The sequence below is a fragment of the Chrysochloris asiatica genome, unplaced genomic scaffold (genome assembly GCF_000296735.1).
Source record: "Chrysochloris asiatica unplaced genomic scaffold, ChrAsi1.0 scaffold00122, whole genome shotgun sequence".
Lineage (NCBI taxonomy): Eukaryota > Metazoa > Chordata > Mammalia > Afrosoricida > Chrysochloridae > Chrysochloris > Chrysochloris asiatica.
This window is the reverse complement of record NW_006408640.1, coordinates 3553233-3574545: the sequence shown is the minus strand read 5'-3', so window position 1 is coordinate 3574545 and position 21313 is coordinate 3553233. Positions and strand designations below refer to the sequence as shown.

General features: G+C 41.3%; 2 protein-coding genes across 3 annotated transcripts in view; both read right to left on the bottom strand.

Moving 5' to 3' along the window:
- Positions 1-21313, bottom strand: part of GNAL (guanine nucleotide binding protein (G protein), alpha activating activity polypeptide, olfactory type) — a 248630-nt gene that overhangs the window by 10459 nt on the left and 216858 nt on the right. For both annotated transcript variants that reach the window (XM_006868693.1, XM_006868692.1), the window contains exons 6-9: positions 9164-9218; positions 3614-3687; positions 1299-1357; positions 788-908 (exon numbers count right to left, since the gene is read on the bottom strand). In XM_006868693.1, coding sequence (XP_006868755.1) covers positions 788-908; positions 1299-1357; positions 3614-3687; positions 9164-9218 — 309 coding nt within the window. The remainder of the gene's footprint in view (positions 1-787; positions 909-1298; positions 1358-3613; positions 3688-9163; positions 9219-21313) is intronic.
- On the bottom strand, positions 20667-21305 carry CHMP1B (charged multivesicular body protein 1B). The gene has a single exon (XM_006868691.1). It carries the CDS (start codon positions 21264-21266, stop codon positions 20667-20669), a length of 600 nt encoding a protein of 199 aa, XP_006868753.1. The 5' UTR covers positions 21267-21305.

Genomic DNA, 21313 nt, shown 5'->3' with positions numbered 1-21313 from the left:
TACAACTAAAGCCAGTGAGGATGAAATAGAAGAATTCTACCAACTTCTTCAATCTGAAATTGATCAAACATGCAATCAAGATGTATGGTTCATTACTGGTGATTGGAAAGCAAAGGTTGGGAGTTTAGGGACTATCTTGCTACACCAATTATCTTGAACTCCATGGAGTTCTGATGTAGCACTGTAGAATAAGTGCCGCAAGGTCAGCAGTTCAAACCTCCAGATGCTCCCTGGAAACCCTATGTTGTTGTTGTTATGTGCCTTGGAGTCGGTTCCAACTCATAGCGACCCTGCATAGGGTTTCTGAGGCTGTAAATCTTTATGGGAGCAGAAAGCCTCATCTTTCTCTCGCAGAACAGCTGGTAGTTTCAAACTGCTGACCTTGTGGCTTGCAGCCTGATTCGTAACCACTACGCTACCAGAGCTCCTTATACAGGGCTGTTATGAGTCGGAACCAAGTCAACGGCACTTAATAACAATAATAGCTTGCTATTAGTGGATGTTTTAAACTGACATATTCTAAACATTAAGAATCAAATAAAACCAATTTAATTCAAAACACAGATCTCCATGTTCTTAACAAAGCAGCCCCAGAGCCAAACCACAAAAGCACCCCATTCTGAGTACGTCTAGGTGGACTATAATAAGAGACAGGCACCTCTTGCAGTTTGGGTTTCATCAGTGAGGAAAGACTGTATCTAAAGATGCATGCATGTAAGCTGAGTGGTACTTTTAATAAAAGGAAAATGGCAATCCAGTGGTGAGACTGAATTTATTATTGCATAACCTGTTGTTCCAGATGCTTTCGAAAAGGTCCAGGGACTCTCTCAGTCTATTAGTGTTGTTATCTTCACGAATCACCATGTTGTAGCTACTGCAGGCCGCAACGTAGATGATAGCTGTGACATCTTAGTGGAACCAAGAGAAAAAGGAGGAGTCCTAGTTAAAGATATATATTAACTGTGGGCCTATGACAATGCACATGCCCATCAACTACTCATTTCTACAGAAAAGGCCATTTAGGGATTGTCAGAGGAACTCAAAGAAGCTGGGTATCTATCACTGGGTCATTTCAGGAATGCAAATGATGAGGATCCCACATATATTCGAAAAGAACAAATGTCACTCTGAGACATTTAAATTCTGTGTTTCTGAGATTCACGTTTAAGGCAGGAGCATGTCAACCTTCTGTGGAATGTCACATTTTACATGCTAATCAGACTAAAGCACATCGGATTCAATAGCAGTGGTGGCAAGTGTTAGTTAGAGCTGCTGCCTTTCTGAGCTCTGTGACTTACCATTGAAGCACTGGATCCACTTTCTTCTTTCATCCCTCTGGCCACCAACATCGAACATGCTGGAGGAGCAACGGAAAAGTCATTCATTTGGGTAAACCAGGGAACAATTACACATTTTTTTGCTTTTCTACTTTGCTGCCAAAAAGCTCTAGTCACTCATGTGTGGGTGTTGGGACTGGGTCTGAGCCACAAACCCCAGCCTGGACTGGAACCATGATATGTGAGGGCTACCCTTCCTCAGCCACTCCAGCCTCAGTCCTCTCATCTGTTAGTCTGCAGGGTGGGTGGAAGCTTAGTGATAATGCATACAGCAGCTGCCATGCTGTCCTGAGTTAAGCAGTTGTTGGTATATGCTGTTGAGTTGGTTCCCACTCATATTGACCTGGATAGGGTTTCCTAGGAGCAGCTGGTGGGTTTAAACTGCCAACCTTGTGGTTAGCAGTCTAGTGCTGATCCTAAAGCACCACACCAGAGGGTGCTTATTAAATGCAGGTGTTAATAGTTTAAATCATGCCTTGCCTCTCTGAGCAAATGCTAAGTACCGCCTGTGACAGATCCCTCTTAAAAGATGTGTCCCAGATGTGTTGTCCCTCTATAACTATCTCATGGTTATCTCTTCATGAATTGACCAAAATGCTGCTAGGTGGCCGGTCATTATATGTACCCCTGATAGCTCCAACATGCCTCTATTCAGGGATCTGCCAGGGGTTCTATTGCCTTCCCACACGTGTTGTGGATGGACATACACAGAGACTTTTCCAGGGTACACAGTCTGGCTCCTGCCCCATCTTCTCAAGCTTCAGGCTCAGGGTATCCCTGAGATATTGGGGTATCTCCTCTTAATGGGGATCACACTCCTCTGCACCCACCCCAATTCACCTGGCCTTTCTAACTTTGTTGCATCTTTGGAACTCATATTTTTCTTATCCCTAAACTTACTGCATGTGCACTAGGACTGCTCTGTCTGTATTTAATCAGTGGGAACATACGCGTTGATGATCCTACCAGCATTTAATCTGTATGCTTTACTTTATTAGCACATGTAGGACACACAGGAATCACTAGATGAAAACTTATGAGGTGATTAGGGAATTACTTGTAAATGAAACCACTACCATAAAGTAAAAATTTAATTGTTAATAGCTCTACTATGTCAGGGACTGGGTCTTAATGTCGGTAAGAGCAAACGCCAGGCAAACTCCAGAATTCACAACAATGTAGATAGAGTTTTAGCTGGCTTGCTTCAGTACCATGTCCTGAAAGAGGTGTTACAGTGGTTTCTCCATAAATCAAGACTTGTGAATTGTCTGTTCTGAGAAGGGTGATAGGAACTGTAGAGTTTCATAACAAACAGATGGCCAAGGGGATTCCTGATGTAAGGGACCTCATTGTTTGCTTGCTGAGCTGAAACGTACAGATGAGTGTAACTTGGGAAAGGCAGGCGGCAGTAAGTGCTACAGAAGTCTCAAGAGCTCTAGGGATGATTAACTGAGGGAGAGATCTGAACAATGTGTGGGTTTGGTTAAGGCCAGGCAGCACTGCGGCTGGGAGAGCAGTATGAGCCCAGGCTCAGTGTGGGACATGATGGCTGTGCTGTAAGGACCACACGAGTTGTCCAGTCTGCTCAGGATGATGCAGGCACAGGACATGAAGTGGTTGAGGAGAAGATCTGGGTCCTGTAGTGGAAGGGTGGGGCTTGAGGTACTGAGACAATGGTGACTCCTGGAAGACTCATTGAAGGCAGAGAGTAGGATGGGCCAGGATGGTTGACTTAGGAAATGGGGGAGCATGGTCTGGGGGTCAGGAATGGTGAGTGCTGGAGTAATGGCAGCTGGAGAGGAGGTTGTGGCAAAGCATCAGTCTTGTGGAAAGAGTATCAGCTTTTTTACTGCTAGGAAGAAAATAAAGCAAGTAAGCATATTCACTGGAATTTATATTCGGTCAGCCCAGAAGACCCCATTGGAGGTTCCTACTTTCAATTTTTAGTGTTGGAAGAATTAATTTGACATGGCTCCTGATTGATAGAGGGTCTAGCCAAATCTACATCTAGGGTAAAACCATTGTTTTCCTTTTAGTGCTTCTCATTTTTACTTTAAAGTAAATGGCAGAAATCAACAATTCAAGTCTTCTAGAACTGAGCCCAAGCTGCCATTATTACGCTGTTGGTGCCGCAGATCATGAGGTGAAGCACCCTTCAGCTCTACTCCCCACAGCTCCATGGGCACGATAGCTCTGTGGAGTGGACTTCTGCTTCATAGCCAAGGAGACCCCACTACCACTCTGCAAAGGGCCATACTCTTCAACTGAAAACTCACTGAAAGTTCACTTTGTCCACTTGGAACCGTGTCTCAAAAATTCCTGATGTTAGAACTCTGCATCGAAGAAGGTCCTGAAAGCAAAAAAAAGAGAACAGACCAAGTTATATATTTGTTCGCTGGGCAGCTACCCAAAAGGTCAGTAGTTCAATTCCACTGGTCACTCTACAGGAAAAAAAAGATGAGGTAGTCTGTTTCCTTAAAGGTTTACAGCCTTGGAAACCCTATTGAGCAGTTCTACACTATCCTATAGGGGCAGTATGAGTCACAAGAGTCTCAATAGCAGTGGGGTTGGTTTGGTTTGGGTATGAGGAAAATAACTGTTTAAAGTAGCAATCTCCCCCAGTTGTAAAAGAAACAATAATTATTATTTATGATACACCTGGCTTGTGAGTGTTTAATATCCACTATACAGTGTCAAGTCAAATATGGAATGGCTAGTCTCCTGTTCCAAAAGAATTCAGAATCATACAAGTGAGAAACCAATGGAAGCACAACTCTACATTCATAAATCATAGATTCCACGAACTGGATGCTAGCTGACATTCTGTTCTCTCCAAGATAAAAGATGCTGGGGTAAAAGAGCCAATCAATATAAAAGCATGAAGGATGACAGCACCACACAGGAACATTTGTCAAGTATTGGGGTTGTTTTCTGATCATCACTGTGATGCTGATGAAACAATCATTGGGCAGTCTTTCTGAAAAGGGGAGGGGAGAAGAAGCAGTTTCCAGTACCTGACAGTAGACTAGATAGCCACCAAGCTCGTCAGATCATTTTAAGCTCTTGGAGTCAGTTTCAGAGAGATAATATCAGGGAGAGTGGAGCTCAGACCTCCAGGGAGACAGAGAGGAAGACAGCTAGCCTTCAGAAGGGGCCAAAGTCCAAGGACCACCAGCCTTCCAGGGGTACAGACACTGGGGAAGTATTGGAGGGCCTGTTTGACGAGAGATTCACTTGACTTCCTTGGAGTTCACTATCTCTAAAAGGCGCTGTGGACTCCCTGAATGAGCAAGTGTTTGCAGATGCCCAAGAATCAATGATTCCTGTGAGGCACAGAGAGTCCCCTTCTGCCTTTAAAAATGTGCAATGGGGTGGATCTCCTTTGGAAACTGTTCATGGGACCTGACCCAGGATGGAGTGAAGGGAAGCAAGACAAAGTTCAAGATGCTGAGGAGTGAAGACTTAGCTTTTCTGCTGATAGTTCTATGAACAATGAAAAATGCACATTCCTATTCTGCAACTTCCTAATGGAAGTCATCAAAAAAAAAAAAAAAAAAAAAAGGATTGCATAAAGATCAATATGCTAGGGATTAGTGAACTGAAATAGATTGGTATTGGCCATTTTGATTCTGATAGTCATGTGGTTTATTATGCCAGGAATGACAAATTCAAAAGGAATGGCATCACATTCATCATTAAACAGAACATTTTGAGAGCTATCTTGAAGTACAACACTGTCTGTGATAGGATACTATCCATACACCTACAAGGAAGACTAGTTATTCAAATTTACACTATTATTCAAATTTACATATCAACCACTAATGCTTGATGAAATTGAAGAATTCTACCAACTTCTTCAGTTTGAAATGGATCAAACATACAATGAAGATGTATTTATACTAACTGGTAAATCATAATACAAAGGTTAGAAACAAAAAGAAAGGGCCAGTAGTTGGAAAATATAGCCTTGGTGACAGAAATGATGTTGGAGATCACATGATTGAATTTTGCAAGAGCAATGACTTAATTGCAAATACATTTTTTAAACAACATAAAAGAAGATAGAATATATAGGAATCGACTTGACTACATCTGTGGGAAGAGACAGTCAAAGAGTTCACTATCATCAGCCAGAGCAAGACCAGGAGTTGACTATGAAACAGACCATCACTTGCTCATATGCAAGTTCAGGCCAAAGTGAAAGAAATTTAAAACTAGTCTACAAGAGCCAAAATATGACCTTGTACATATCCCACTTGAATTTACCATCTGAAGATGAGATTTGATGCATTAGACTCTAATGAATGAAGAACAGAAGAGCTGTGGGATGACATAAAAAATATCATAAAGGAAGCAAAATACCAATTATGAGGGAAGAAGTCTTCACATCAAGTATCTATCCTATCGCCTCTGCATACAGGGTAGATAGGGACGGGCAACTTAGACATTGGCTACCTAAAATGAGGGGGCGATAAAGGCATGAAGTGACTTGCTTATCAGTTTTCAAGAGGGAATTTAGTTTTAGAGTGTACAGGGGAAGGTAGAGTCCCTACTGAATAGTTTCATCTTGTCTAGACGGGTCTGGTGAAAAGAGATGGGGATAAGATTCTTATGATTCAATAGTGAGTAATTGTGATCATGATGAATTGTGACTGTCACAACTGAAAAGGTAGAAGTTTTATAACAAAAACGGGGGCGTAGTTAATCTTACAGTCCAGAAAGAGAGGACCCTAGGATCATCAAGGGAGAAGAGCACAAGCAGAATATGGAACCCTATTTAGAGAAGCAGCAACATCAGAGATGGAGGCAGAAATCAGGACATGGAGAGAGGGAGCAGCTGAGGACTCTGGACTCATGGAAAGCTGGTGGCCAGGAGGCAGGCTTGCAGAATGTGCCCTTTGGTTGTTTAAATTATTATATATTCCTGAGTGTTTCTGTGTACATCCCTGGCTCCCAAACAAAACAAAACAAAACAAAACAGGGAATGGAAGCAAATACTATTGAATGATGATGCATGGAAGAGATTGTAATCTTTTCAATGAAACGATGGTGTAAAGCTGATGTTCTCCCATGTAAACTATCACTCAGTTTACAATAAAAACTTACAAAGGAAAAAAAAGGATATTCAGGAAGCAAGCAAAAGTTAATTAAAAAGATAGGAAAGAAAGAAAAGACAAAAATGGATGGCAGAAGAGACTGAAACTTGCTCTCCAGCATACAGATGCTAAAGCAATGGGAAGAAATGATGAAGTAACAGCTGACAAGAAAATTTCAAAAGGCAGTTCAGGAAGACAAAGTCAAGTATTATAATGAAATGTGCAAAGACCTGGAGTTAGAAAACCAAAGGTGAAGAAAAACTCAGCATTTCTCAAGAACTGAAGAAAAGATTCAAGCCTCAGCTTGCAATATTGAAGGATTCTGTGAACAAAATATTGAATGATGCAGAAAGCATCAAAAGATGGAATGCATACACAGAATCACTGTACCAAAAAGAAATGGTTGGTGTTCAACCATTTCAAGAGGTAGCATAGAATCAAGAACCAATGGTAGAAGCATGAAGTTCATTCTGCACTGAAGGTAGTGGCAAAAAATAAGGCTTCAAGAACGGATGGAATACAAATAGAAATCTTTTAACAAACTCATCTGTGCCAAGAAATTTGGAAGAGAGCTACCTGGCCAACCAATTGATGAGATCCATATTTATGTCCATTTCAAAGAGAGTTGGCCCAGCAGAATGTGGAGATCATCAAACAATATCATTAATATCACATGCAAGTAAAATTTTGCTGAAGAAAATTAAAAAACGACTGCAACAGTACATAGACAGGAAACTGTCAGAAATTCAAACTGGATTCAGAAGACAAGGAATGTAACTGCTGATGTCAGATGGATCTTGGCTGAAAGCAGAGAATACCAAAAAGATGTTTACCTGTGCTTTAGTGACAATATAAAGGCTTTCAACTGTGTACCATACAATGGATAACACTGTGAAGAATGGGTATTCCAGAATGCTTGACTGTGCTCATGAGGAACCTGTACACAGACCAAGAAGCAGTTGTCAAGCAGAACAAGGGGATACTGAATGTTCTAAAATCAGGAAAGGTGTATGCCAGGGTTGTATCCTTCTACCATACTTATTTAATCTGTATGTGGAGCAAATAATCCAAGAAGATGGATTATATGAAGGAAAATGTGGCATCAGAATTGGAGGAAGACTCACATTAACAACCTGTAATATGCAGATGATACAACCTTGCTTGCTGAAAGTGAAGAGAACTTAAAATACTGATGAAGATCAAAGATCACAGCCTTCAGTATGGATTGTACGTCAATGTCAAGAAAACAAAAATCTTCAGAACTGGTACGATAATTAAGATCATGATAAACGGCAAAAAGATTGAGTTGTCAAGGGCTTCATTTTGCCTGGATCTACAATCAATACTCATAGAATCAGCAGTCAAGAAATCAAATGTCATATTGTATTAGGCAAATCTACTGCACAAGACTTCTCTAAAGTGTTCAAGACTAAAGATATCTGTTTGAGGACTAAGGTGCACCTGACCTAAGCCATGGTATTTTCAATAGCCTGGTGTGGTGCTGTAGGATGCACTGGACCACAAACCACAAGATTGGTAGTTCAAACCCACTAACTGCTCCTCAGAAACCCTATGCAGGGTTGCTATGACTCAGAACTGACTATATAGTACTTACCAATGTATGCACTTGAAAACTGGACAATGAATAAGGAAGACTGTAGAAGAATTGCTGCATTTGAGTTATGGTGTTTGAGAAGAGTATTGAAAGCACCATGGACTGCCAGAAGAAGAAACACATCTGTATTGGAAGAATGTCCCTTAGAAGTAAGGATGGTGAGACATTGTCTCTCATACTTAAGACATGGTCACGAGGGACCAGTCCCTGGAGAAAGACATCACACTTGGTAAAGTGGAGGGTCAGTGAAAAACAGGAAGACAGCCAAGGATATGGATTGACACAGTGGCAGTAGCAGTGGGCTCAAGCGTAACAACCATTGTGTGGATGGCACAGGACTGGGCAATGTTTTGTTTTGTTGTGCACAGGGTAGCTATACGTTGGAACCTATTCGATGGCGCATACAACAACAACAACAACATTCTGCAGAAAGGAACCCTGGTGGCTCTGTAGAATAAGTGTTGGATTCCTCCCATAAAGATCTGCAGTCTCAGAAACCCTACACAGTGTTACTAGGAGTCTGAGTTGATTCAGTGACAGTGGGTATTCTGCAGAAGGAGGGCAATGATGTTTCTATGCCAGAGACCTGGGTTTGATATCTGGACAATGCATTTCTTGAGCAGCCACCACCCATGTGTCAGTGGAGGTTCTGTGATGCTATGATGACAAACAGTTTTCAGTGGAGTGTCTAGACTAAGAAGATGAGTAAGAAAGGTCTGGTGATCTATTCCTTCAAATCAGTCAGTGGATGCCCTATGGAGCACAATGGTCTGATCTGTAAATGATCATGGGATGTTACAGGATCTGGTAATGTTTCTTTGCACATGGGGTCATCATGAGTCAGGGACCTACTTGGCAACACCTAAGAACAACATTCTACAGATGAAATGTTTTGATGCTGGCAGTTTCAGATATATAATAAGTTTTTGAGCACAATAAAAGAACAGCAAAGCACCATATTCACACATAGGGGCAGCACTAAGACTTTGCAAGATGTAGTTGTTTAAAATTTTTTTTTCTTAAACCTTTTAGAAATAACCATTGAACAATACTGGAAATGACCCATATTTTAAAGATTTCAACCGTGGTCACAGGTTCTAGATTCCACATACCTGGTCTGTGGGTGTGTAGTCAACCAAACTGACACTATCGATTCTTTCAAGGAAGCTGAAAAGAAAACCAACAAATAGTAAGATACTCTCCTGGGGGTTGTTTATATTAATGAGGTATTCACACAAGTTGAACCAGGGAATGAATGGTTCAAGTGCATCCTGCTGAGTGGGATCAGGTACAGATGCTGAGTAACTCTCCACTTTCTCTCCTGAATATGCACCTGCCTGTATTGCCTGCAATTCCTGTGCTTGACACCAAGGGCAAAATACTGCACTCATTTGTTTTTTTAACTCTGTTTGGACTGTCTTACCCATTGACATTTGGTTGGGGGTGGGGATACTCAGAAATTGGGATGGAGCATGAAGCTTCCTTTCAAAGACTATGATAGAAGAAGGTATTGTATTATAAGTAAAAAATGGAAGGTAAGAGATGATCCTTTAAAAATACACATTCCTTCAAGATGCAAATGGTGTGTTTGTTTGCATCAGTTTCTAACCATGTGTTAGCAGACTTAATCTATGTACTGTGTAAGACTCATTCCAGGAGTCTGATATGCTACATTTTAAAAGAAACTCAGGATAAAGTAAAGGGAGGGAGAAATCAACTGAAGGAAAGGAAACCACAGTGTATCTGAATGTGTGCAACAATGCCAACATTCTTGCTTTGTTTCAAACATGTCTCTTCCCATCTTCAAGCTGGGCATGAAACACTCTTTCACCAGTTGAGGGCGGCTCCTTTTCACTTTGAAGGTGATCACCAAAGAGAAGTCTTCCTTGTCTACCTTATCTAGAATAGCTCCCTGTCCTTCTCTATGCCAACCTTGCTTTCTTTTTCTATACAATCTAGATCTAGTGTATTGTTTGTTTCCTCTGCTACAATGTGAGACACATACGGCAGGTCCTTGTTCTACTGACCCCAGTACCCTAGCACCCTGAACTCTGGCCCCAGAAAACATTCCATGAATGAAGAATGTCTCCTTTCCTTTCTCTTTCCCCAGGAGCTGAAGGATGTATGAGAGCAAGTGGTGAGATGACCCACAGAAGAGGCTTCAGAGCCTTCCAAGGAGATGACGAGGCTTTGTTAAGTAGTGATCAAGGGCTAATTCCTGGAAAAAGAAGACGAGTGGGGGGCCTTCTACAAAGGAGATGGCATGAGGAAAAGAGGGGGTCTGTGTGGCCACTTCCTCCTCGTTGTGAAGTGTCTACGTGGAGCTGAGTCTCAGGGATGCGCACCTGCACTGCTAATCAGATGAGTGGTCAGAAAGGAAGTGCCTGGCTGTCCTGTTGGATTCTGTCACAAGGAATCTGAAGCAAGGAACTAACTGCACCTTCTGATTCCGGTGCAGATAGCAAGAGGCTACATCCCCCACCATGTGCTCCCATGCCAGCCACACTGTAGACACTCATAACGCTTCTGGCATGGAGCCTTTTTAATGGACGTCTGGGCTACAGACAATGTGTTGTTGTTAAGTGCCATCAAGTCAATTCCAACTTAGTGAATCTGCATAAGGTTTCCAAGGAGTGATTGATGGGTTTGAACTGCCAGTCTTTAGGTCACACCAGGACTCCAAAGACACTGTTGTTAAATGCCTTCAAATTGGTTCCAATTCACAGCTACCCTGTATAGGATTTCCAAGGAGTGGCTGGTATGTTTGAACTGCCGACCTTTGGGTTAGCAGTCCAGTGCTTATCCTACAGTGCCACACTAGGACTCCAAAGACACTGTAAGCCATCATAACTCTTTCCTCTTGGAAAGTGCAGATACTCACTGGTAAAGATGAGGGCCCTGCTGCTGGGGTTACATTTAGGGTGAAATCATCTGTGGTCCTTTAGTTTGGCCTCAGCCCAGCTGTTCCACAATAAAAAACTTGCCTTAGAGCTGGAGCAAGAGCAGACTGTGTGCAGGGATGAGTGAGCATCTGGAGATGTGAGGGAAGTTCTTTCAGAGAGCAGCCAGATCTCAGCTGTTAGGAATGGGGTCGCTTTGGTTTGGGGGCTGGGAACCCTCAGTAATGTGGGAAGTGACCAGGTCAGGGATGGGAGCTGTGAAGGGTCTGTGTCTGCACCATCTGACACAGTTGTTCCTAGAGAGGGACTATAGTCTATGACCCATCAGGCAGGGCTGGCTGAGATGCCAGCAGTCTTTATATCTACTGGTGGCCACCAGGAAGTGTAGACTGAAACGAAGATGACTAGAAGGGTGCCAGCCTGTGTGAGGCCTGGTGGGAAACCAGACGGCAACTGGGGCTCAGTCGAGGCTGCCATAGACTATGGTGGAGTGGGGGTGCTGTGGAGGTGTATGCAGAGTCCTGACCTTGCAGCAGAAAGGACCAGAGAGGCCTGAGACTGTGATGAAGAAAGGTGTCTGGGCCACTTAGGGGACTGAGGTGACAGAGTGCCCCCTAGAACTGCCTATGCAAGGCTGGTTTAATTCAGGACCAGTTCTGCCCTCTTGACACAGGACATACAACATGGAGCACCTAATACAGAAACTATCATGTCTGATTTAAAAGGCTTGAAGGAACTGAAAAGTAAACTGAATGTGAAGCCTTTGCCTATTTGAGTTTAGGAAGCAAACACTTTAAAATAGGATGGAGGTAGGTGGGTGGATTTATTCAAATGGTAATAATTTTCTAGTATAAGTAGAAAGCATGTAATATGGTTAACCAGAAATACATCTAAAGTTCTCCATAAATGTGACTAGAAGCTGCCTTGCCGTGGAAGTGGTGGGAGTGCATTCTGTAACGTTATTAAAAATCAGTGGTTCTGAGATGCTGCTGACAAAGGCAGAGAAGTCAGGTGCTAATTATCTTATCCCATCTCTGATCTCATGGTTGTCAGATAGTCAAAGTTCCTCCTAGTGCTGACATTTAATGTCTAAGTGAGACCTGAGAGGACTCAATGACTATCTTGCAGAGCATTGTCTCCCTTGTTACTGATGGTGAGTTATATTGGCTTGAGTTCATGGTCTGTAAGTTTGTGTGATAAAAATAAAATTTAAACATCCACCCCTGGATGTGAATGTGTCCCCAATTCTTTAAGTGGCTCTAAGGACAAAAGAACACTGTGGATAATTTCAAGCATATTTTCTGAACAACCAGCTGTTTGTCTTTATCTTTAGTTCAGCTGTACATTCCAAGCACGGTGCAGAAGTACTTCAAATTGCTTTTGAGTTGATTCGACGTCATAGCGACCCTAAAGGACAGAGCCCACATGATTTCCAAGGTTATCATCTTTTATTTATTTGAAACTTTTTATTGTGAATTGAGTGAAGGCTTACAGAGCAGATCATCAGTTTACATTTATCAACTCATCCACTTCACTTCATCTCAATGACTGCAATCATGCCATGATGCAACCATTAACAACAGTGAACCCACTTCCTCCCTATGGATCTCATTTCCATTCCATCCTCCTTGCCAACCCTCTGAATCTTGGATGGTTGACCATTCCATGGTGAGTATCTCTTACTCGTGTTGTTGTCCCCTCCAGTATACCTATCTATCACTTGGTTGTAGTCCTGGTGTGGTGCTGTGGGTTAATGCGCTTGACTGCAAGGTCGGTTTGAACCACAAAGTTTGCAGTTCAAGCTGCTCTTTGGAAACCCTATTAGGGTCACAATGAGTTGGAACTGACTCCATGACACTTAACAACAACAAGGGTGAGTTCAGTTCCAGAACTGAAGGGTGGCCAAGGACCACAGTTTCAGTTTCCTCAAGTCTCTTTCTGACCAATAAGCCCAATTACATTTTATAATTTTGAGTTTTGTTCTATATTTTTTCTCACTCTATCTGGGATCTTCTAATGTGAGCCCCCTCAGAGCAGTTGGTACTGGTAGATTGGCACCATCTCATTCTTCTTGTCTGAGGATTGTGACGACTGATGTTCACATATTTTTTCATTGTTGTATTGTTGTTAGGTGCAATCAAGTTGGTACCGACCCATAGTGACCTTATACACAGCAGAACGAAACACTGCCCGGTCCTTGGCCAACCTCACTACTGTTGCCACTCTTGAGTCCATCGATGCTGCCACTTGGCCAATCCATCTCATTTGGGGGCTTTATCTTTTTCTCTGATCCTCTACCTTTCCAAACATGATACCCTTCTCCAGTGACTGGTCCCTCCTGACAATATGTCAAAGTATGAGAGACGAAGTTTGGCCATCTGGACCTCCAAGGAGCACTCTGGCTGCACTTCTTCAAGAACGGATCTATTGGTTCTTTTGGCAGCCCATGGCACCTTCAATATGCTCCTCCAACACCATAACTCAAAAGCATCAATTCTTCTATGGTCTTCCTTATTCACTGACCAGCTTTTGCATGCATATGAGGTTATTGAAAATATCATGGCTTGGGTCGGGCGCACCTTAGTCAGTCCTCAAGCTGACACATTGAAAAGGTCTTGTGCAGCAGATTTGCCTAATGAAATATGTCATTTGATTTTTTGACTGCTGCTTCCATGAGTGTTGATAGTTAATCCAAGAATGAAGTCCTTGACAATTTTAATCTTTTCTCTGTTGATAAGAATGTTGTTTATTGGTCCAGTGGTAAGGATTTTTGTTTTTTTTTACATTGAGATGTAATCCATACCGAAGGCTGTGCTCTTTGATCTTCATCAGTTAACGTTTTAAGTCCTCTTCACTTTCAGCAAGCAAGGCTGTGTCATCTGCATATCGCAGGTTGTTAATGAATTTCCTCCAATCCTGATGCCACGTTTTTCTTCATAGAACCCAGTTTCTCGGATTGTTTGCTCAGCATACAAGTTGAGTAAGTATGGTGAAAGAATACAACCTTGTCGTACACCTTTTAAAAATTTAAACCATTCAGTGTTCCCATGTTCTGTTAAAACAACTGCTTCTTGGTCCAGGTACAGATTCCTCATGAGCACAACTGAGTACTCATACTTCACAATGGTGTCCATAGCTTGTCATGAGCCACACAATAGAAAGCCTTTGCGTAGTCAATAAAGCACAGGTAAACATCTTTCTGATATTCTCTGCTTTCAGCCAAGATCCATCGGACATCAGCAATGATATCCATCATTCCACAGCCTCTTCTGAATCTGTCTTGAACCTCAGGAAGTTCTCTGTCAGTGTATTATTTTAGCCGTTTCTGTATTACCTTTAGTAAAACTTTACATGCATGGGATATCAAAGAGATTGTCCGATGATTTCCACATTCCGATGGGTCACCTCTCTTTGCAATGGGTACAAATATGGATCTCTTCCAATCAGTTGGCCAGATAGTTGGCTTCCAAATTTCTTGGCAGAGATGAGTGAGTGCCTCCTGTGCCGCCTCACTTACTTGAAAGATTTCAATTTTTATTCCATCAATTCCTAGTGCCTTGTTCTTTGCCAATTCCTTTAATACACCTTGGACTTTCTCCTTCAGTATCATTGGCTCTTGATCATATGCTACCTCTTGAAATGGTTGAACATGAAGCATTTCGTTTTGGTACAGTGATTCTGTGTATTCCTTCCATCTTCTCTTGATACTTTGTGCATCATTCAGTAATTTTCCCAGAGAATCTTTCAATAATGAAAGCCAAGCCTTGACTTTTTTCTTCAGTTTCCCTAGCTTGAGAAATGCTGAGCATGTTCTTCCCTTTTGGTTTTCTGATTCCAGATCTTTGCACATTTTGTTGTAATATTTGGTTTTATCTTCTTGAGCTGATCTTTGAAATTAGTTCATTGGACAACTTAATTCCAAGCCTCTTCAATTTTCATAATTATTTTTTCCTCATGGAGAGACCAATAGTTGCCACTCATGAGCTTTTAGCAAGTTTCCATGATTGTGCCCCTTGTATGCTCTACCATATTTCATCGATGTGTGTTATACTCATGTATAAATAACCTCTGTAAAATCTATATGTATTCGTAGGTATACTCCACCTTTCTCTCCCATACCTGTGCAGCCTGTAGAATACGGTTGCTGCAGGATTGTGTACAAAACAGTATTTACCTCTCTTCCTTTTAACCCTTGTATTCCTCCATGTCTTCATCATTCTGCCAATCTCCTTCTTGTTGTATATTACTTCGCCTGCCTCCCAAGTTAACATGTATCTACCCACTAGTCAGTGAATTACTTCCCCTCCCTCCCACCCCTGGGAACCATCAAAGAATGTTTCTTTTAAGGGCTATAATTTTTATAGAATCAGACTGCCACATCTTTATCCCATGGAGTCTCTGGTGGATTAACCTTTCAGTTAGCATCTGAGTGCTTCACTGCTGCAAACAGGTTTCTGTGGAGCTTCCAGACCAAGACATACTAGAAGAAAAGCCTGGTAGTTGACTTCCTCAAATCAGCTCAAATCAACTTTGGATCATGATGAGATCTGCACCTGTTTGCCTGGGATCACCATGAATAGAAGGCCTACTTGACAACTAAACATTGTAAATGAAGAGAAAGTTAAAAAAGTCTCCCAAATCACACACAAAACTCTGCCTATTAATGCACTGTAATGGTTCAGTAATATTGTCTCCTTAAATATGCCACTGTATGATGAACAGAAAAAAGTAAGTGGATTAAGATTTCATTTTGCAGACTATCCACTCTGACAATCAATACAGAGTTGCAAAAAAAAACCAAATTACAATAGTAAAAATTCCATTTATGGAAACTAGATTTATAAAACCAATATAAATTTACTTTGCTCCCAAGTATTTCGTGCTATAGTTTAAGATATTCACATTAACAGAACCATTTTTATTCTGATCAGTTAGATGTACCCTGTGTTTGATGTTGGCACAAAAGAATATTTCATTGTTTATGTTGTTGTTGAATGCCATCGAATCAGTTCCTACTCAAAGCAAAATCTTCGTGGGAGGAGAAAGTCTCATCTTCCTCCTACAGATCAGCTGGTGGGCTTGAACCATAGCATTTGTGGTTCGCAGTCTAGTGTTTATCTTACAGAGCCACTGTGCTCCTGTTAAAATGTGATATTCATTAATACAACTCAAATGTCAGCATTCCTATGATTATGGAATAAAAAGGGGACAAGGAGAGTCATGAACAGATGAGAACTAATCCATCCAGTGTGTTTATAATTAAGCAAATGAATCTGAGAAAAGCACCAGCTAAATTGTGGGTTCTTGGTGTTGTACTGTAGGTTAACACTGGACGGGAAGGTCGGTTTGAACCACAAGGTCAGTGTTCAAACCCACTAGCCACTCCTCAGATACCAAATACAGGGTCACTTAACAACTACAAATTTAATTCTAATGTATTTAACATTATTTTCTTTTCTAAAAAATATGGCAATTTGAAACTGTGCCAAGGCAAGTAAAACAAAACAGTGTAACTGAAATTTGTTGTTGTTGTTAGGTGCCATTGAGTTGGTACCGACTTATAGTGACCTTATGCACAGCAGAATGAAACACCGCCTGATCCTAGTGATAAGTATCTACATGATGTAAGAATACTGATGGGGAAAATATTACCTATGCAGTGATACAGTGCCGCCAGGTGAAGATCTGCATTACTGAAAAGGTGGTCTTCAGGTCAGCAGCAATATGTGACAAACACCGAGCCACTGAATGAGCAATAGCCCCAAGAGCCTCAGCTGTGTACTGAAGTTGGAAAAGTACTTTTTCTTCTCCTTTCACAGGCCCTAAATCTGGATTCTAATCTCTGTTCACCTGGCCAATAGATGCTGATGAGTCAATCATCCTCCTTCTTTCCTTGGGATAAAGTCCACTTTTCAATCTGATTTCCAAAGCCTCACAGTAGTCTTTGGCCTCTCAGACCCTTTAAATGCAGACTAAATCCTGCCTTCTCTAAGAAGTCATGGATCCTGAAATCCCTTCCCCTGGACTGAATTGTCCCATTTATACTGTGTGGCACTGTAGGATAAACACTTGGCTGTAAGGCTGGTTTGAACTGCAAGATTGGTGGTTCAAACTCATCAGTTACTCCTCTGAAACCCTATACAGGGTTACTATGGGTCAGAATCGACTTGACAGCACTAACAACAACATGCTGCCTTCTAATGCGATACACCTGTTTTTAAAAATTGAAGCATAAGATTCATAGTGTACAGTGTTGTAATATTCACTGTACTGCTGGGTTATTGCTTTACACTTTCCTGTGTGTGTCCTATCTGAACACCATTAAGGGCAGAGCACACCTTTTACCTCTAGAAAACAAACAAACAAACCCACAGAGCCAACACATGAGGTCTTTTCATTCAACTTTTAGTGTATTCAGCCACTCTGAAGGAACCGTGCGGCACTATCTGTCCTGACGTTACTCAAAAGAAAGAGAAGATACATTCTGAAGAGCAAGGGGGGACATTTGAATTTGGATAAATGCTAAGAAGGAAGAGGACATTGTCCTTCTAGGGGTATCTGGGACACTGTCCTCCCACAACATGGCCTCCGGCACCTCCTGCTTATGCCATATGCTGTTACTACCATGCTCTAGGCAGGAATTCCCTCCAGACAAGCCTACCATGAGCACCACACCCAGCCCAAGGGATATAAACATAACCAAGACACACACTGATGCTGATCCAGGTGGAATTTACTATCTAACTGTAAAAAAAAAACAAAAAACAAAAAATACACAACTAACTTTGTATACCAGGCAGGCATTTTGCTACTTTCAGTTAGCTAATAAAAATAAGAATTTACAGGAGCCTGCTCAACAGTTTCCTTAATGTACACTGGCTTGCAGTTACTGCCAATTTTACAAGGTTTTTGAGCTTTTGATTTTGGCTACAATGCCTCCAAGTGGGTGTTGTATGTATTGCAGAGGAGGTATCTTTGGAAAACAAGGGGTCTCACTCCAGATCAGTGAGAGATTTGGCTGACCCTGACACGATGTTCAGATAAGCAGGTTATCAGACTGGTACTTATTTTAGGGGATTGCCTCCAAATCAAAGATGGCAGGTCAGCACAAAGTAGGCTCTATGCCCAGGGTACATTTGTATAGCGTAGATGGGTGCCTGCGTTAACACTCTCAGGAAGAAGTTATTATAATACAGCTCAAATGAAGTTTTAATAAGAAAGTTCTTGAATAGTGTGCATGTATCACCTAGGTTCCTGCACTGAAATACACCAAAAGTTGGGGGAACAAAGTTAAGTTTACTGATCAATCCACTCTAATCTTTTTCAATAGTTCCAAATTCATGTCAGAAATTGTTTGAAGGCATAAGGAAAAAAAAAGGTGAACATCATTGCATGGAAGATTAAATATTTTCCTGGTATATTTTAGAAAGCTCTGGTAGCATAGTGGTTAACGTATCGGGCTGCTAATCTCAAGGTCGGCAGTTCTAAACTACCAGCTGTTATGCGGGAGAAAGATGAGGCTTTCTGCTCCTGTAAAGATTTACACTCTTAGAAACCCTGTACAGGGTCACTAGAGTTGGAACCGACTCTACGGTACTTAACAACAACAGTATTTCAGAAGGATCCTTTTTATATGTTATATCTGTATCTGGCCCATGGAAGTTGCAATATGAAGAAGAATCTTGTTGACATGAAGAGATAATTACAGTAAGAAAGAAATAGCCAAGATTTCTAGAAATATGAATAGAAATACCATGCTAACCAAACAAAAACACAAGTGGTAAGGCTGAGGGGTGAGTCTGGGAAACTACCATGCGTTCTGAATTCTTCTCTTAAAAACAGCTTTTAAATAGGATGCACACTCATATACTGTAACATGCAATTTAAAATTATTTATTTGGCAAATTTCTTTGATTTACATTTCAGCATTTCATCAACTGCAAAAATGAGGGATTAATTCATTGGCCTAGTGTACTTTTCAAAATAATATTTATGGTTCATCATATTTTCAGAGAGTTTATGCATATACAAACATTGGTTAATCTCATAAAATATATTAATTTTGTTGGGAATATTTGCACTATAAAAGGCTCTTTGATTTGCCTAAGGATTCAACACTAAGTTATGTTTAAGATGTTAATAATTTTTCTCCAGTCTAAAGAGAAGTTAAGACCACGTTGCACATACACATGGCTGTTTCTGGGACAACCATGTTGATAAGAGGAGAAATGGAGAGGAATGGACTCTAAAAATAGATGTGGGGCAGATAATCAAGAAGCATCCCTTATGGAAGACTTCTGAACAATATCAGTCAAATGCAAAGTAATTTAAATATGATGCTCCATCCTAATCTGCATACACCTGTTAATTATTTGTGTAAGGACTTGGAAAAGTTCCTATAATTATTCTTCTGGTACAGTGGTGTTCTCTTACAGAGAAATCTTCCAGTGAGGGAAAAAAGGAATTAAGCATCCATAAGTAGTTAAATTTAGATTAATATATATATATATATATGCCAAGGCAAAGCAAGCTGCTGTTCTCCATCTTTTGAGGCCATGAGAAAACAGTGGCAGGATGCGGTTCTTTTTAGCCAGAGAACCAGCTACCATTTCCAGGAATACGAAAGGTGGTACCACTGGGCTTAGAGAGGCACTCCTACCCACGTCTTTCTTCCCAAACTTCCAGCTGGCTTGATGTACATTTAGTTGCAAGGCAAAATAAAACATGTCAGCTTATATTTCTAAGGTTCTTTAAGAGTTGTTGTTAAAAGATATATTAATGCAAAAAATTAGAACTTAAATGCAGTTCTAATTTTATTTCTATTTTTGATTTTTAGAAACAAAACAAAACCTACACACAAACACATACACACAGTCTCAGGATTTCCCCAAACCAACCAACAGTTCTTTGGCAATGTTAGAGTGAGTAATGTAACTGACAAGTTAATTAACATACTTTATAATAAGCCTAATTAAAGGGCTAGATGGAAATAGAAAGAAATGCCAAATCTTAAGCCTTGCCTTTGAAAAACATATAAATGAGCAAAAATGACATAATGACGTTGTGACATTTTTTTCCAGTTATCCTTTATCACATGAAAAAAATTATAGACTGTAAACAGTAAGAGCATTATGCAAAAATGTGTTAAAGTCATTTTAGTACTATGAGAACAGATTAATAGTCAATTGTAGTCTCATTTTGGTGGCAAAAAAACCCCTAAGAAATACACAGAAATAACATTATTCATTAAGTATGCAGAGTGAGGTGTTTATCGCCATGTATTCAAAAAAAGTATTCATTCTCCTCTCAATTTTTATGCACCGTCTGTCAATTTTTGGTACTATCAATTAACATTTCATAAAAAGAAGCACTTTCAATTTGATAACTCAGGGCACAAAACCAAGTACATGGTAACTAGAGTTTTGATCAAATTTTTTACAAAGATTCATATACCCCAAATTAACTTGTACTGTCCAAAGGCAGCTATAAAAATACACATCATCACAAGTTATACATAACTATAAAATTCAGCTGAGAGTGAATAAAGCCTGAAGTTCTGGAGATCGCTGTAAGCCCAAAGGTAGACGCATATTAAATAAAGAGCATTTCAGCATTCTGGCATATTTAGAGTTTTTGGTGGAAAGTACCTCTCTACTACACAGAGAGCATTACAGTAGGTGGCGAAGGCCAGTAACCCGCAGAGCGGGCTCAGCAATCACACCTGATCCCGAAGGCGGGCCAGTCTCTGGGACAGTTCGTCCTGCTCGGCCGAGGCCACGCTGGTGCCCACGGAGCCCGTCTGGCCCTGAGGCAGCTCCATGTTGAGGTCAAGGCCAGCCTCATCTGCCATCTCCTGGAGCAGCATATCCACTTGGTTCTGAGGAGTGGTCAGCGTCGTTGTGCTGCTCATCGTGTCTTCCATTTGCTGCGTCTGGACGTCCAGCGTCTCAAATTGGTGCTCGAATTTGTCCATCAAGGCAGAGATCTTCTCCAAATTCATTGTTTTCAATGTCGCGTCCATCGATTTAACCACACCGGCCATCGATTTGGTCACTTTGCCCATCGTCACGGCCGTCTGGACTCTGGCAGCCACCGCATCGACGCGCGCACTCATTCTCAAGAAATTCACCGCCTGGTTCTTCTGGCGGATGGCATTTTCGGCGTGTATCCTCGCAACTTCCATGTTGCCCTTCTGAATGGCCTTTTTAATCTTGGTCTTTTCCGCCTTTTCCTCTTTATCGCATTTCTTCGCACTCCTGCTCAGTTCTTTGGCCGCGAACTTGAGGTTGAACAGGTGTTTCTCCATATTGGACATGGTTTGGCAGTTTCTCTGGGTCCGCGGCCTGGGTCGAGATCAGAGCT